Source organism: Orussus abietinus, unplaced genomic scaffold, assembly GCF_000612105.2.
Source record: "Orussus abietinus isolate OABI.00-Male unplaced genomic scaffold, Oabi_2.0 scaffold333, whole genome shotgun sequence".
Classification (NCBI taxonomy): domain Eukaryota; kingdom Metazoa; phylum Arthropoda; class Insecta; order Hymenoptera; family Orussidae; genus Orussus; species Orussus abietinus.
The window spans coordinates 46,137-62,816 of record NW_019394494.1 but is presented as its reverse complement, the minus strand read 5'-3'; the positions used below and the strand labels follow the sequence as shown (position 1 = coordinate 62,816).

General features: G+C 44.5%; 1 protein-coding gene across 4 annotated transcripts in view; it reads right to left on the bottom strand.

Moving 5' to 3' along the window:
- The window catches only part of LOC105698307 (formin-binding protein 1-like), a 46,477-nt gene that overhangs the window by 1,317 nt on the left and 28,480 nt on the right, over positions 1-16,680 (bottom strand). The window contains exons 2-9 of one of the 4 annotated variants that reach the window (XM_012422502.1): positions 8,503-8,618; positions 4,295-4,345; positions 3,638-3,944; positions 3,344-3,490; positions 2,897-3,253; positions 1,303-1,610; positions 346-537; positions 22-158 (exon numbers count right to left, since the gene is read on the bottom strand). In XM_012422502.1, the coding sequence (XP_012277925.1) occupies positions 22-158; positions 346-537; positions 1,303-1,610; positions 2,897-3,253; positions 3,344-3,490; positions 3,638-3,944; positions 4,295-4,345; positions 8,503-8,618 (1,615 nt within the window). Of the gene's footprint in view, positions 1-21; positions 159-345; positions 538-1,302; positions 1,611-2,896; positions 3,254-3,343; positions 3,491-3,637; positions 3,945-4,294; positions 4,346-7,734; positions 7,814-8,502; positions 8,619-16,680 lie in introns of those variants that run through there. The other 3 variants (XM_012422582.1, XM_012422661.1, XM_023432517.1) reach the window with 3 other exon arrangements.

The following is a 16,680-nucleotide window of genomic DNA, read 5'->3' as shown; positions in this document are numbered from 1 at the left end:
AAAGTGCACCAGTAAACTCACCGTCGAAAGGGTACAGCGCCCGACACGTGCCAAGTGGTGGCTGAGCGTCGACTTCGTCAACGTAATACTCTTCGCTGCCACTCCCAGGAAGTGATGTCCTCGACGCTCCCAGACCAGACTCCGGGCTATTCGTGGAACTGTGCATCAGTATTGTAAAGCGGAAACCATTTCTATTTATCTATCAGAAATTTCAGCTTTACCGTAACGCGACACCAGGCAAAGGACCTTCTCTCTGAGCTTTACGGCAAAGCCGATACTCGATTTGTTAATCCGGGACGAGGAAGTAACGTAAATCGTACATTGATATTCGTTGTTCAAACTTACGCGTGCGACGGCTGAGGAGTACCAGGAGCACTTTTCTTCTGAGTCGACTGATTCGCATTCGCATTGCATACACTGGAATCTGAAGCAGACCTTGAAAGGCTTTCTTCTCCACCCGAATGACTCGATCTTCTCGAACTTAACGGCCTCGTGGCTGAACCGTTGCTAGTTGGTTTTCGAGGCGCCTGGCTGGGGCTGGGAAATTATTAAAATTTAAATAACAATCGTCCTGATACTTAGAAGATATCGATTCGAGATACACTAATTTAATACTAGGTTTACGGGACCCGTCAATTTGACGGAATTCAAACTTCGAAAAATACCGAAAAAATCATACCATTAATTTTAACCATTTTTGTATCGTAAATTAATCATTTCATCCAAAGAATTTGTACACACAATTATTTTTTCCTAAGCCTTCTAATTATTAAAATCTGTATGTAATGTACCTATCTATACGAAACCCGTCAAATTGACGGACTAGCTAATTTCATAAATAATCCATATATATTTGCTTCGTTGCAGAGAGTGTAAGGCGAAGGTGAGAGTGAAAGTTTGCATTGAAAGTGGAAAGATAGAAGGATCTTCGGATAGTGAAGAGGAAAACTTCTTGAAAGGGTGTCGTAGCAAGAAAAGGATGCGCATTCTTTCTAGTTCTGACTCCGAGGATGAGAGGACGAGCATTCCAATCATTTCCGTGATCATTTTTAAAAAAGGACTTTTTACTTATTAATAATTCATTTAAACGTAAAGCCTAGTGTTGTTTAATTCAGACTTAATTTGAATGAATCGATTTTTTAAAGAAAATGCGTGTTTTCGTTTACCCGTCAATTTGACGGATGCTCGTAGAAACAGGTATATTTAAAACGCCCGTAAACCTAGTGTTAAGATATCAGAGAATAGACGGTGCAATTTGGCGACCTCGTGGTAAATCTGTCTATCCAGAAGAAAGCTAAGTACCTAGATAAGCTAGCATCTGCACGCATTGCCTCTTCAAGGTATCCTTGAAACTTGATTAATTCAGCGCCAAGTTTGTCTAGTTTATGACTGGATTGATTCAACTGTCCTTCTATACTCATAGGATCCCCTAGAGCAGGATTCTGTTCATAGACACCCTTCATCTTCATGAGGCCGTCTCTTGCTGCGGTCTCTTGCTGAATTTTCGTCTGAATTTCATCGAGCCTCTGCTGCAATCGCTTTTTTCGCTGATTTGGCGGCAAATCACTGCAGTCCTCCTTTGCGCCATCGCCATATCCCGGGATATTGTTCTACAAGATCAAAGGAATAATAAGACAATTTTGTGGGACACTTCTCGTCATTAACGTTCGATCGGAGGAAGCTTTATAAAGACAGGAAGCCTGATAAAAATGAGTTACGGAGACTCGAATACTTATTTCGACATACTTATAGCTTAGATACGTATTATCTTGCAGTAAATGTAAATGACGGGAGCAAACTCGCATATATGAGCTTATAATGGAGGATCAAACCAAAGAATGAACATGTGCGCACGATTTACTAAATGAATACGATAAATGAGTTAATGCATATTATGAAAAGAAAGACAGACCTTCAAAGCAATGCACATCTCGATCACCTTCTGTTCGTTCGCATGGAACAAATTACAAAAGCTTATCATTCGAAGGGCAATGACAGAGAACAGCGAGCGATTCGAGGAGTAAAGGCTTAGCGTAAAATCACGGCTGCAAAACCGGGAACTACTAATCGAAAAGTAAAATCGAGGTAAAAAATAAAATATGTTAATGGCCGAGTTTATACTCATCTGATCTGACTTCATTAAACGTAAGTATAATTAGTGGTATTCATGTAGAACGAAACCGTTTAAAACGTATGTCAGTAGGTCATTATGCAGCATGCAAAATGAATAGCGTTAAATACGCAAGCAAGTGTCTAAGTACTTACTAAATAGATTATTATCCAAATTCACAGGTCATGGTTGATTGGAAACAAGAGACCGCAGATGGATCGAACCATTCACCAAATTAAGGAAAAGTACAAAAAAAATACAATAAGTTAGCACCTCCCAACAAGGATCGAAGCATAGTAATGGCCAAGTAGATAAAGTATGTACGATACTTCGCGCGGCATAAAAAAAAAATCACTTTTCAACACCGATACCATACTCCGGAGGAAAACCACGGAAATGATTTTATAGCACGTGTGTTAAAAAAATTGGGGGGAAAAAAAACGAAACATGCTTATGTAATTTGTACTAAATATATGGCTCAATCTACTTAACTAGCATGTACCATTGTCGTACTCGATGCAAAAAGTGGGGTCAATCGAATAAATAAGATGCAAAGATCTAAAACTTTGTAAATCTAAGATTTACAAAATGGATGCTAAAATTGAATCGAACTCTTATGTACATGCTGGAGATTTTCGCGGATCTTCGATGTCTGAGAAATGTCGACGATCAAAACGCATGGCACTGTGCACACTCTGTATTTCCTTATCAAGGAAACAATGAAAATCTACTGATATGCTTAGCACTATGCTCTGTCAAAGGCGCAACTTAAGGTAGATATTTTACCTTATTGCTGCTGAATATGCCGAAAATTCCGACTCTCTTTTTGATCTTGCCTCCAGACACCGTTCCTTTAACCGTGAGATGATTGTGCAAAGGCTGCATTATTGGCTGAGACAGCTGACTATTACTATCATAAGTCTTCGCGGCTGAGAGATCCTCGAAAGGAAAATCACCCGGAGGTTGAAAGCCGCTCTTGTATCGTTCTATCACTAAAAGCGTGTCTTCCTTCTCGTTAATTTCATTAGCCGCCTTTTCGATGCCGTCCAAACACTGCGCAATTATCGGGGCGACAGCACGTTCAATCTCGACCGACTTCAGCATGTAATTCCGCATGTTCTTTATTCTCTTTTCATCCAGCTCCTGGAAAAGAACGGCTAAGTGAGCGTCAGAACATTCAGCATAGTTATCTCGATTGGTGGGAGCCTGGTCTACGTTTTACATATAGAATACCTGCAAATGTTGGAAGACTTCCGGCATACACGTGTGGTAATGTAGGGTCTGCATCTCGTTTGTTTTCTGCAACTGGTTCGCATATTCCGTCTTGGCCTCCTCGCTCTGTTGGGTCTTCATAGTCATGTTCATCCTCTGCTTTTCCACCTGGGGAGGAAAATCACGAGACATTAAAATCACGAGGTCTTCACAGTCGCGCTCATCCTCTGCTCTTCCACCTGGGGAGGAAAATCGCGAAAATCAAGAGACTCGCAGTGCCTCGGGTAACCGGGAATAGAGATGGAAAATCCGAACCTCTGCTCTCGAAAGTTTAAAGTCAGCATCTGCCCTGTGGTAGTTCTCGAGGGCTCTCTCTGCCTCTCGGAAGGCCTTCTCGTAGGCTTTCCTAGCGCGCTCAAGATTTCCGATTTGTCCAGCCAGGGTGGCCATCAGTCTGGCCCCTTCCTGGAGATGCTTCTTCCGATCCTCCTTAAAGTCCTTAACCAGGATGTTCAGCTCTCGCAGAACGTTAGCCTGGAGATTTTCAGCGATCACCTCTCTCTGGCCAGCCTGATCGTTGACCTCGTTCAGTTCCATCTTGAAAGCGCGGCATGGGCTGTACCTTCGAACAAGTACACTGGGTAAGTCTAAGAGACACCGTCTCCAAGGAGTTGATTTTCAGTCAGAAGTGCAAGACGAATAACGAGGGGCACGAGAGATCGAAAACGCAGCTTCGTGGCCGCAAAGTGCAAGGTACTATTAAAGAGCGCCATTGAACGCATGTAAACATAGACTGGATCCGATAACGACAAGAGAGCAGCTCCTGCTTTCCGTCAGTGAAAGGGCAATTAAGCAGCCAGTTACGCAAATAAACGAGGCCGACAAGATACCGGAAGGGCATTCTATTTTCCATTGAAATTCACGCCGAAGGTTAGAGTGGATCTCACGGCCTTACGAAATCCCTTCACTTACTGATAATCTTCTTCCTCTTTCTTCTTGGGTTGATAACTCTTGACAAGCCGTCTGCAATAAGACACAAGATCATTAGCTGTTGACCGCACGAAGAAACTCCTCGAAGCAAAATACGGCCAATTGTATTCCTACCGAGAGGTTAAAAAGTTTCTACCCATTGTAAGAAATTTCCCACACTGCGGAGGAACGGACAAAATTGCCGCAAGTATACGCATGAATTTCTTCTGGAACGTCATCGAGAAATCGCGGACATTAATTACCGAGTACCTATATTTAAAATTATACTTTTCAATTCTACAGGACAGGTTCCGTCCAGAATTCCGAATTTCTAAAGCAAACGTATAGTCCCCCAATTTCATATTGATATTTATTATTTTTAATTGCAAAATTCCAATGTCGTGAAATAAATAGAAATAAAGACCCGCGTGTCTGATCATGTATATATGTATTTCATCCACGTACGATCGGTAGAAATAGTCTTAAGAATAAACCTCTCACGTAGCTCCTTGAATTTAATCGAGGGCTCCGTGTCCCGTGCCCTATCGTCATCTGAAATCCGATTCCACGGTAAAGTCTTCCCCTCCGCTGAAAACATGCACCTCGGTCCCGAGGTACCATTCCGCGAGGGTTTTTCACATGAAACTTAACGCAACGAGCCCGGTATCAAACAATTGCATCCAAACCAGGTCATTATGCGTAACTAGGGCAGTTAGGAGCCAAGCCCGTGGTTTCGCGTTTTTTCCTCGACTATCAGCTGGACGTCCACGTATAGGAAGTTCCAGCGTTCCAGGGGACGACTCGTGAAACATCCCAGCTTAAAAGTAAATTACGCCCAGGTTTTCACAAATCCGCGACGGAAATAGTAAGAGAAACAATTTAAAGGAAGAGTGTTCGGATAAAAAAGCCCGGTCGAAAATCCCTCGTAAAAATGAACGCCTCGGCCCGAGAAGAGACGGGGGCCCCTACACCCACGTGTTCCGTAGAGGTTTAAAAGCCGATCCGACGTGCAGGCTTCCTGCGGGAACTCTACACCTCCAAAGCAAAACACGATCAGCCCGTCTTCGCGAGGCGGCGGCGTCTATCGCGTCGTATATCACGCGACCACGTGGGTAAGTGCCACTTGTGCCCGCATAAACGAACCGCGGGACTCGAGGCGAGAGCAGCGCGTCCTCGAAGGTCCCTCTCTCGCCCGAAGAGTAGAGGCGCGGAAAACCGCCGAAAAAGGACGGCTCGATACGTGCGAAATAATTCTGCGATTGAGCGTCTTGAGGGTCACACAGAGAATGGCGCGTCAACGAATCGAGGTTGAAACATACATAGGTACTGAGTCAACGCGCGGCGCTCCGTGTGACAGCCATTTCGTCAATGGTCCCTCTCTCGCCCGAAGAGTAGAGGCGCGGAAAACCGCCGAAAAAGGTCGGCTCGATACGTGCGAAATAATTCTGCGATTGAGCGCGTCGGGGGTCACACAGAGGGTGGCGCGTCAACGAATCGAGGTTGAAACATCTAGGTACTTCGCCGACGCGCGGCGCTCTGTGTGACAGCTATTTCGTCGATGGTCCCTCTCTCGCCCGAAGAGTAGAGGCGCGGAAAACCGCCGAAAAAGGACGGCTGGATACGTGCGAAATAATTCTGCGATTGAGCGTCTTGAGGGTCACACAGAGAATGGCGCGTCAACGAATCGAGGTTGAAACATCCAGGTACTGCGTCGACGCGCGACGCTCCGTGTGACAGCCACGTCGTCGATGGTCTCACTCCCGCCCGAAGAGTAGAGGCGCGGAAAACCGCCGAAAAAGGACGGCTCGATATGCGCGAAATAATTCTGGGATTGAGCGCGTTGGGGGTCACACAGAGGGTGGCGCGTCAACGAATCGAGGTCGAAACATAGGTTACTGCGTCAACGCGTGGCGCTCAGTGTGACAGCCACGTCGTCGATGGTCCCTCTCTCGCCCGAAGAGCCGAGGCGCGGAAAACCGCGGAAAATAGACACGGCAACGCGTTCGCGCAATAGAACAAACGTCTCGATACGAGTGAAATAATTCTGCGATTGAGCGCGTCGGGGGTCACACAGAGAGTGGCGCGTCAACGAATCGAGTGTGGCGGTCATAGCATATATATATTAGAAGTTCTTCCTTCGACACGGGCCTTCGATAGCCCAGCGGTTACACTCACCGCTCATACCATGTAGTCTCTCGGGTTCAAATCCCGCACAGGAGAGATTTTTCGGTGTCTAAGGCAGGGTCTGCCTGATAGCCTTACTGACGAGTCCACACACAGGCAGACCCGGGACGAAACACAACAAACAGGGCACACACCATCACCCTACAACACCTAAGCCCAAACGAGGAAACATACATAGGTACTGCGTCGACGCGCGGTGCGGAAAACCGCGGAAAATGGACGCGGCAACGCGTCCGCGCAATTGAACAAACGGCTCGATACGCGCGAAATAATTCTGCGATTGAGCGCGTCGGGGGTCACACAGAGAGTGGCGCGTCAACAAATCGAGGTTGGAACATACACAGGTTACTGCGTCGACGCTCGGCGCGGAAAGCCGCGGAAAATGGATGCGGCAACGCGTCCGCGCAATAGAATAAACGTCTCGATACGCGCGAAATAATTATGCGATCAACGACGCGCAGGAAGACCTGAGGGTTTATTACGTAAAGCAAATTGAGTGAAAATGTGAAAAATGAGTAGCTCACGGTATTACGGAACATTTTTGGTGGTGAAAATGCGAGACCGTTCATGTGAACTGGCTCGGCACAAATTTTTAAGCGAAATAGTGAAGCGTACAAGAAAAGATAGAAAAATAAGCGCCGTGAACGCCATCTTCCATAGATTGTGACGCCGAAATTTAAAATGGAAAACCTTCTGGGTGTTTTTATTTTCGGCAATAATATAACCCACATCTCTCAATAATGTTGGATTTACAAGGTATATACCTTTATTTGAAATATTACTAGACCGGAAGCTCTAGTGATCTCGTTCTTTCATATGTGCCCATAATTATGAAAGTGATCTAAGTCAAAATTAAAAAAAAAATGAGTTTATCAATTATTTCACGCCATATTATTTCAAACGAAATTAATTCAATGTAATTTCGAAACAAAAAATATATGACTTAGACCACTTTCATAATTATGGGCACATATAGCGAATACGTAATTCGGCGAATAAACCCACGTGAGATGAAAGTGCGAGAAGTGAGCGCTCTCGTAATACGTAATAAACGCCCAAAGTCCCATTGAGCGCGTCGGGGGTCACACAGAGGGTGGCGCGTCAACGAATCGAGGTTGAAACAGAAATAGGAACACGCCGTGTTTTGGGTGACACCCAACGCGCTCAATGGGACAGCCACGTAATCAGTGGAGAGAAGAATGCGAGCACATTTTCGATGGTATTCCGATTCCGAGGTATTTTTGAGTGAACATCGGTACCGTGGAATCGGATGTCGGGGATGGTTCTGCGACACCTCGGTCGACATCAGAGAACGGGCAATAACGAGGCAGACGAGAAGGCCTTCGACGCAGCATCATCGGCGACTCGCGACCCTGAACTCTGCCGAGGTGCCCGCGCACCTCGGAGTGTACTGCGCTTGCGCGCAAGGTTCTCCTAACCACGTGACCATTCGCGGGAAGATTCGAACGGCTCGCGTGCCCGCGTCGGCAGGGATAAACCGAGACAATTAGATACGAGTTTCACTCGATACTTTCATTTTGATAAAATGTATTTCTAGTATCGATACCCTTGGGTGGTATCGATGAAAAGTACTGGTATCCAGTCGTATGCCGTGTACATAATAAGGGAGACAGCAACTTGTTAATTTCTGCTTCAATTATACCCACTCTAACGTCAGGTGAATCGAGTAAGAATGAATTTTCATCGAAACTCGTTCGTAAATGCATTCTCCTTCTGTTCTACTTCCTGCATATGCGTTTGGGAGAGAAGTTTGGTTTATATCCTGGGTGTATATTTAAGTCGATAAGAGTAGGTACCGATACTTCTTTTTCGGTACAAGTAGGAAGTTCAAGTATCGACACTTGAGTGGGAGAATTTCATTATTTATCGGGGGTACTTTGAGCATTCGAGGCCGTATCGATCCTTTTTCTCGGTGCAAGTTTCACTAAATCTATCGACATTTCGGTGGTATAGGTTCAGCGCTCGCTAATCACATCGCGTCTCCCGTTCCCATCACCTCCACCCACCTGAGCTTCGCCGCGTACTCCACCTCGATGGCGCATCGGTCCCGGATGAAGTGACCATACCTCTCCAGAAACTCTATCCCCTTCTGCGTGTGGAGGGACAGATTTTCATACTGATCCTGGAAAAGAAAGAAGACGCGCCCATTATAGCCAGGGGCCGAGATAAGCGGCAAAATATTCCTAACTATCAAAGATTTATGTCTCCCGATATCCGAGCCGAAACTTCACGATTATTTCGGTGTCCGCGATGACGGGAAAGCGAATCATTTTTCTCGATTTCGCGGAAACCAACCGAATATGGCGGCTGTGTGAACCGGGAATCCAGTTTGAGGCACGAACAAAATTAACGAGCTTATTGGAATAATTCTGTGATATAGAAGCTTATGCCGTGTTGAGTTTTGTTTTTTTTTACAAACATCAGAGGTGTTAAAAAAATTAATAAATTCGGAAAATTACCATTTTAACGTTTTTGAGGTTTTGGGAGGCTCTGGATTTTCCTAATGTCAGGGAACCCATTAGAGTCGAAAGATTCAAATTTCCACGATTTCGGAATTTCTTTATCTTCTTGATCAGCTCTGATTTTTGTAAAAAAACACAAAATGCCACAAACAAAAACTCAACCCGACACAAACACGGTCTACATCACGGAAACATTCTAATAAGCCTGTTCATTTTGTTTGTGCTTCAAACTGGATTCTAGGTTCACACAGCTGCAATCATTGACTGCAGAGGGACCCCCTGCGCCATCTGTGATTTCCATGTTAATTAAATTTTCACTCCGAGACCTCGTATTCCCATCGTTTTCCCATAGAAGCGCATAAAACACTTTTTGTGCCTTTATCCCGTTCAAATGCGAGTTTATCGATTACCAGAGTGTTCTAAATTGTCGTCAAATTGTCCCGACCCCATCGTTTCTCAAGTCAGAGTCTTCAATAATTGTATATCGATCGAAATATGAGAGCTCTACGGCATTTGGTTCTGGTCTGGGCTAAGTGAAGAAATGTTTTTGAAAAATCCAAATTTTGAACGTGTCAGGACAATTCTTAGATGACCACGAGTGATGTGTCAAAGTTTCGGACAGTTTGGTCCAATATCCTTAAAAAAAAGTGTTGTATTCGAATCGAGTGATTTTAAGGGAGGTTTCACTTCGCCTTAACGATACATCGTATCAACGAGATCGCGGAGCTGTTAACGATTTCACGAAAGAGCTGCGATCTCTATGCACGATACCCAAGAGAACATACGTATCTGTACGTTGGGTATCTAGGCAGGTACACTGGGAGACATCAATGCCCTCCCATCCTGCACAGGCGATGCCGTATCTGCAGGGGAGGCATTTATGTCCGCCATTGTACACTGGGAGACATCAATGCCCTCCCATCCTGCACAGGCGATGCCGTATCTGCAGGAGAGGCATTCGTGACCGCCATGTACGCACTTCACCAGCACGCGAAGTGCCGTATAGACGTTATACTTGCATAGGCAGGCAGACTGCAACGGCACATAAAGTATATATGTTCCAGCGGCGTATGTACATCCGCCTAGTGGACGAGCTCCATTGTCGCAAGCGAGCGTCGAGCTCGAAGATTACGTCCGTTTAGCGCGGTGGTATGAAAAGTGAAACCGTCGCTCGGGATGAACCCGACGCGGCCGCAGAAAGGTAGAGCGTTTTGCATGAGTCTCGTCTCCAACGAGTCCTACGAACGAACGGGAATTTCCTCCGTAAACGACAATTTCCCAGTCTGCCTGGAAACCACTTAGTGGATTTAATTATAAGCTCGTCGGAATTTCTTTTCTCGACGTCTCCTCGCGTAGTTACCGTAGCCGAGTCGCGCCGCTCGACGAAGTTCGAAAGGCAGAACTTCGGGTCTTAAAATGCAAAGGCTCTCCTCCCGAGGTTTCTCGGGACTTCCGGAATTGCTAAAAGAAATACGCCGTCTACGCGTCAGCTTTAACGGGATATATTTTACTAGGAAAAGGTGAAACCGCACGTCGGATCGTCTAGAGGTGGGCGGGCTAAGGACAGCTAAAGGAGACGAAGCGCCGTATCAACGTCTCATCTCCAGGAACTCTCGGGGCGAGTTATTAGTCATGGAAGTTTATCGCCGAATGACAAACTCTCTCTTTCATCGATTTATGAATTTAGTTATTAACCCCTTGCCTTGGGATTTAAATTCCAATAGCGCGTGCCGGTAACAACAAAAATGTCGGTCGTACGTCGGGCCATTTCGCGGTTTGGCTGAATAGATCGATATACAATTATTAAAGGCTCTAATATTAGAAACGAAAAGTATTAGGGCAATTGTACGATCATTTAGAACACTCTGGTAACCGATAAACTCCCATTTGAATGGAACAAAAGCAACAAAAAGTGTCTTATGCGCTGCTATGCTAAAACGATGGTAATACGAGGTCTCGGAGTAAAAATTTAGTTGACATGGAAATCACAGATGGCGCAGGGGGTCCCTCTGCAGCCAATTACAGCGTCAGAAATCACGAATCCAAAGGAGTTCTAGAGTTTTTTTTCGGTTTCTTTATAATTATTGAGGAAACCGACAGATGGAGTATGCCATTTAATTCAATACTCAATATTATTCGACACAGCTGACAATTTTACTACGAACGTCGGCAATTAAGGTAATTAGAAAAATCCTTTTTACCGATGTCTATCAAGTTCCGCGACGCGTTTCACTTCACCTTAAAGCGCATCGCGAGCGTAGACGCGCGTTTCTCGGAAAGGAATGCGAATCGCATTGTTCAAGGACAAACGTCTCCGGAGTTTCGCGCTACCGGTGAACGCCGGAGATAGTGGGACACGTCGATTGGCTGGGTTGGCCAGCTCCTGGCATTCGGAGCGCGTTACTTTCATTTCCAGCGAGTTAAGTCGATTCAAGGGTCGCCACGAGGCGAGTCTTAAGGTAAAATGAAACCCTCCTAAAATCAGTCGATTTGAATAAAACACTTTTTTTTAAGAGTATTGGACCAGCGAGTTAAGTCGATTCAACGGTCGCCGAGAGGCGAGTCTTAAGGTGAAATGAAACTCCCCTAAAATCAGTCGATTCGAATAAAACACTTTTTTTTAAAGGGTGTTGGACCAACGAGTTAAGTCGATTCAAGGGTCGCCGAGAGGCGAGTCTTAAGGTGAAGTGAAACCCCCCTAAAATCAGTCGATTCGAATAAAACACTCTTTTTTAAAGGGTATTGGACCAGCGAGTTAAGTCGATTCAAGGGTCACCGAGAGACAAGACTTAAGGTGAAGTGAAACCCCACTAAAATCAGTCGATTTGAATAAAACACTTTTTTTTCAAGGGTATTGAACCAGCGGGTTAAGTCGATTCTAGGGTCGCCGAGAGACGAGACTTAAGGTGAAGTGAAACCCCCCTAAAATCAGTCGATTCGAATAAAATACTTTTTTTTAAAGGGTGTTGGACCAACGAGTTAAGTTGATTCAAAGGTCGCCGAGAGACAAGTCTTAAGGTGAAGTGAAACCCTCCTAAAATCAGTCGATTCGAATAAAACACTCTTTTTTAAAGGGTATTGGACCAGCGAGTTAAGTCGATTCAAGGGTCACCGAGAGACAAGACTTAAGGTGAAGTGAAACCCCACTAAAATCAGTCGATTTGAATAAAACACTTTTTTTTTAAGAGTATTGGACCAGCGAGTTAAGTCGATTCAAGGGTCGCCACGAGGCGAGACTTAAGGTGAAGTGAAACCCCCCTAAAATCAGCCGATTCGAATAAAACACTTTTTTTTTTTACAGGGTATTGGACCAGATAGTTAAGTCGATTCAAGGGTCGCCGAGAGACGAGACTTAAGGTGAAGTGAAACCCCCCTAAAATCAGTCGATTCGAATAAAACACTCTTTTTTAAAGGGTATTGGACCAGCGAGTTAAGTCGATTCAAGGGTCGCCGAGAGACAAGTCTTAAGGTGAAGTGAAACCCCCCTAAAATCAGTCGATTCGAATAAAACACTTTTTTTTAAAGGGTATTGGACCAGCGAGTTAAGTCGATTCAAGGATCGCCAAGAGACGAGTCTTAAGGTGAAATGAAACCCCCCTAAAATCAGTCGATTCGAATAAAACACTTTTTTTTTAAAGGGTATTGGACCAAACTGTCCGAAACTCTGACACGTGACCCGTGATCAGCTAAGAAGCGCCTTGACATATTAAAAGTTTGAATTTTTGAAAAACATTTCCTTAACTTAGCCTAGACCAGAAACAAGATGGCGTCGAGCTCTCATATTTCGATCGGTATACAATTATGGAAGGCTCTGGTATGAGAAACGAAAGGGTCAGGACAATTTAAGGACAGCTTAGAACACTGGTAATCGATAAACTTGCATTTGAGCGGAATAAAGGCAAAAAAAAGTGTTTTATGCGCTTCTATGCCAAAACGATGGTAACACGAGGTTTCGGAGTGAAAATTTAATTGACCTGGAAATCACAGATGGCGCAAGGGGTCCCTCTGCAGTCAATTATTGCCCCAGAAAGCATAAATCCAGAGGATTTCTGGAGTTTTACTTAGATTTTCTTTATAATTATTGTAGGAAAACGACAGGTGGAATTTGCCATTTGGTACAATACCCAATATAATTCGACACAGCTGTCGATATAAAAACGAACGTCGACAACGTATGTATTTAGATAAATCTTCTTTATCGACGTCGATCAAGTTCCTCGACGCGTTCACCTTAACTCTCGGCTTTTCACATCGAGACCAAGTGGAACTCTGCAATGATCCATTCTTTTCATCTGCGAGAGTTTTTATTAGACCCGAGTCAACTAAGAGGGACGGTATCGCACGGCGATACGACACGCAGACCGTGAACGACCGTTTCGAGGACAACGGAGTTCCTGTCGCCTAATAACCCACGAAACTCTGACTGTACTGCAAGCATAGCGCAACGCGATTGTAAAGTACGTTGCAAAGTAATCGCGTGGGAGTAAAGAACAATTCCTACCATGGGGAACTTTTCTGAACCGGCAGGCGGTATGCAGAAAGGTTCAAGGACGTCGGTGAAATCAAAAGGAGGAGATATCTTAGAGGGAGGGAAAGGGGGAAAAGAAGCAACTTTTCATTGGTCGAAAAGAGAACGACCGATAAGCGAAGAGGGACAAATGGATCAACTTCGTGACCTCGTTCTCGAAGTTGAAGCTGTACCCTCCTTTCGGCTGCAAGTGGCCATTCGATCGCAGAACTGGAGCTCCGGAAGTCCTCCAATTAACACATTCGCGAGCGGCAAATTTTTTCCGTTTCAAATACCGAGTACCGGGGAAAATAATGAAACTCTGAAACTGGTTGCCGCAAACTTGTATCGTGTATCGTCATGGACGTGATTCACGTCAGCGGGAACCAGGAATAGAATTTAAAATGACGTGAATTCACGTCAGCGGCAAACAGGAATAGAACTTGAAAAGACGTGAATTCACGTCAGCGGTCGCGAATGTGTTAAGGTGATATGAAAGTGTGATATATACGTAACAAAAAGTCGAAATATTTAGAAAAACTTTTCATATATAGAAAACTCGGACAAGAACGAAGAAAAGATTTTTTTTTTTAGAAAAATGAAATTCCACGTGCAGCGCGTTCTTCCTCAGAGCCTCCATAATCACGTGTTTAAAGTTTCAGATAATTCGGTGCACCCAGTTTGGAGAAAAGTTTTATAAATATTTCGACTTTTTGGTACGTATATATCACACTTTCATATCACCTTAACACATTCGCGACCGCTGACGTAAATTCACGTCATTTTAAATTCTATTCCTGATTGCCGCTGACGTAAATCACGTCCATGACGATACACGATACAAGTTTGCGGCAACTAGTTTCAGAATTTCATTATTTTCGCCGGCACTCGGTATTTGAAACGGAAAAAATTTTCCGGTCCCTAATGTGTTAATATGGACAATAAAGTCGCGAGGCATTCAGAGGGATTCGTGCCGTGGCTTAGCTTTGGTTGAATAGTAGTTTTGGAAATATATCTTTCCTTTAAGTTCGCCCAATAATCGGAGTTTCTCAGTAGTATGCCCCTTTAAAGGTTGGGGTGGGTGGAAGGACGCTCCACTCCACCCTGCGGCCGGAGGTGAGTCATCCAGCCGGTCCTTTTCAAAACTACACTTGCCCGTGCTTACTAAATATTTTAATATCGCAGGTCGCAGCGACCGGTCGGTCGAGGCTGCCTTCGGAATTAGGGTGACCCGTTGCGAACGTGCTTCAAGCGGAAACAGGTACACACAACGTGCACCTGTCCCTGGCACACCGGTCTTGGCGTAGCACCCTTCCTGTAAATACCGCGTAGCCAGCTGGAGTACCCTCAGACGGCATTTTGTTGTTAAAACACCTCTTCACCTACAATATCGTGTGAGAAACGTGGTATATCAATCGGGCCAAACGCGAAGAAAACACGTGAGAGACGTGGTATGTCAATTGGGCCAAACGTAAACAAAACGTTTGAGAGACGTATGTCAATCGGACGAAACGTAAACAATACGTATGAGAGACGTGTGAGATTTTGATCGTTCAGCCAAACCATGAAATGGCCCGATATATGACCGACATTTTTCTTGTTTATGGCACCCACTATTGGAATTTAAATTGTAAGGCAAGGGGTTAACCCCTTCACCTACAATATCGTATAAAAGACGTGGTATATCAATCGGGCAAAACGTGAACAAAACGTGTGAAAAACGTGTTATGCCAATCGGGCCAACCGTAAACAAAACGTATAACAGACGCATGAGACTTTGAACGTTCAGCCAAACCATGAAATGGCCCGATATATGACCGACATTTTTCTTGTTTATGGCACCTACTATTGGAATTTAAATTGTAAGGCAAGGGGTTAACCCCTTCACCTATAATATCGTATGAAAGACGTGGTATATCAATCAGGCCAAACGTGAACAAAACGTGTGAGAGATGTGGTATGTCAATCGGGTCAAACGTAAACAAAACGTGTGAGAGACGTGGTATGTCAATCGGGCGAAACGTAAACAATACGTATGAGAGACGCGTGAGATTTTGAACGTTCAGCCAAACCGTGAAATGGCCCGATATATGACCGACATTTTTCTTGTTTATGGCACCCACAATTGGAATTTAAATCATAAGGCAAGGGGTTAACAAGGATCGCCCCGACAGTGAGGTCCGACTCGACGCCTTTAAGGTGACATAAAAGGGTCGTTCTATAAATATAAAACGTCAAAATATTAATAAAACTGTTCCCCAAACAGGACGTACCGAATGATTTGAAACTTTGGTACGTGATTACGGAGGCCTTTAGGAAGAACGTATTGAACAGATGAAGATGACACGAAAGTGGCTTTCGAACGGAGAGATGCGTTCGCAAGGATATCGTATTTATCGTCGTATCCTTGCCGCGGAATTTTATAATAATTATGCCCATCCCTGGGCTCGGCAGATCTTCTGAGAAAGATATCTCGTCTCCTAGGGCTAATCTTTGTTGACAAGTGCCCTTAATTGCGCGGAACGCGCGCATCGAATTTCACGCAACTCCCATGCCTCCGACGTCACGATTCGATATAGCCGACTTGGCTTTAGTGGGTCCTTAAGGTGAAATGAAACACGTCGAGGAACTTGATCGACGTCGATAAAGAAGATTTTTCTACATACCTCCGTTGCCAACGTTCGTTTTTATATTGACAGCTGTGTCGAATTATATTGGGTATTGTACCAAATGGCATACTCCACCTGTCGTTTTCGTCCAATAATTATAAAGAAACCGAATTCAAACTCCAGAAATACTCTGGATTCATGCTTTCTGGGGCCCTAATTGAATTGCAGAGGGACCCCCTGCGCCATCTGTGATTTCCAGATCAATTAAATTTTCACTCCGAGACCTCGTATTCCCATCGTTTTAGCATAGAAGTACATAACACACTTTTTTCGCCTTTATCCCGTTCAAATGCGAGTTTATCGATTACCAGAGTGTTCTAATTTGTCGTCAAATTGTCCTGACCCTTTCGTTTCTCATACCAGAGCCTTCGATAATTGTATATGGATCGAAATATGAAAGCTCGACGGCATTTTGGTTCTAATCTGGGCTAAGTTAAAAAATGTTTTCCAGAAATCCAAATCTTGAATGTATCAGGACAATTCTTAGATGATCATGAGTCATGTGTCAAAGTTTCGGATAGTTTGGTCCAATAGCCTTAAAAAAAC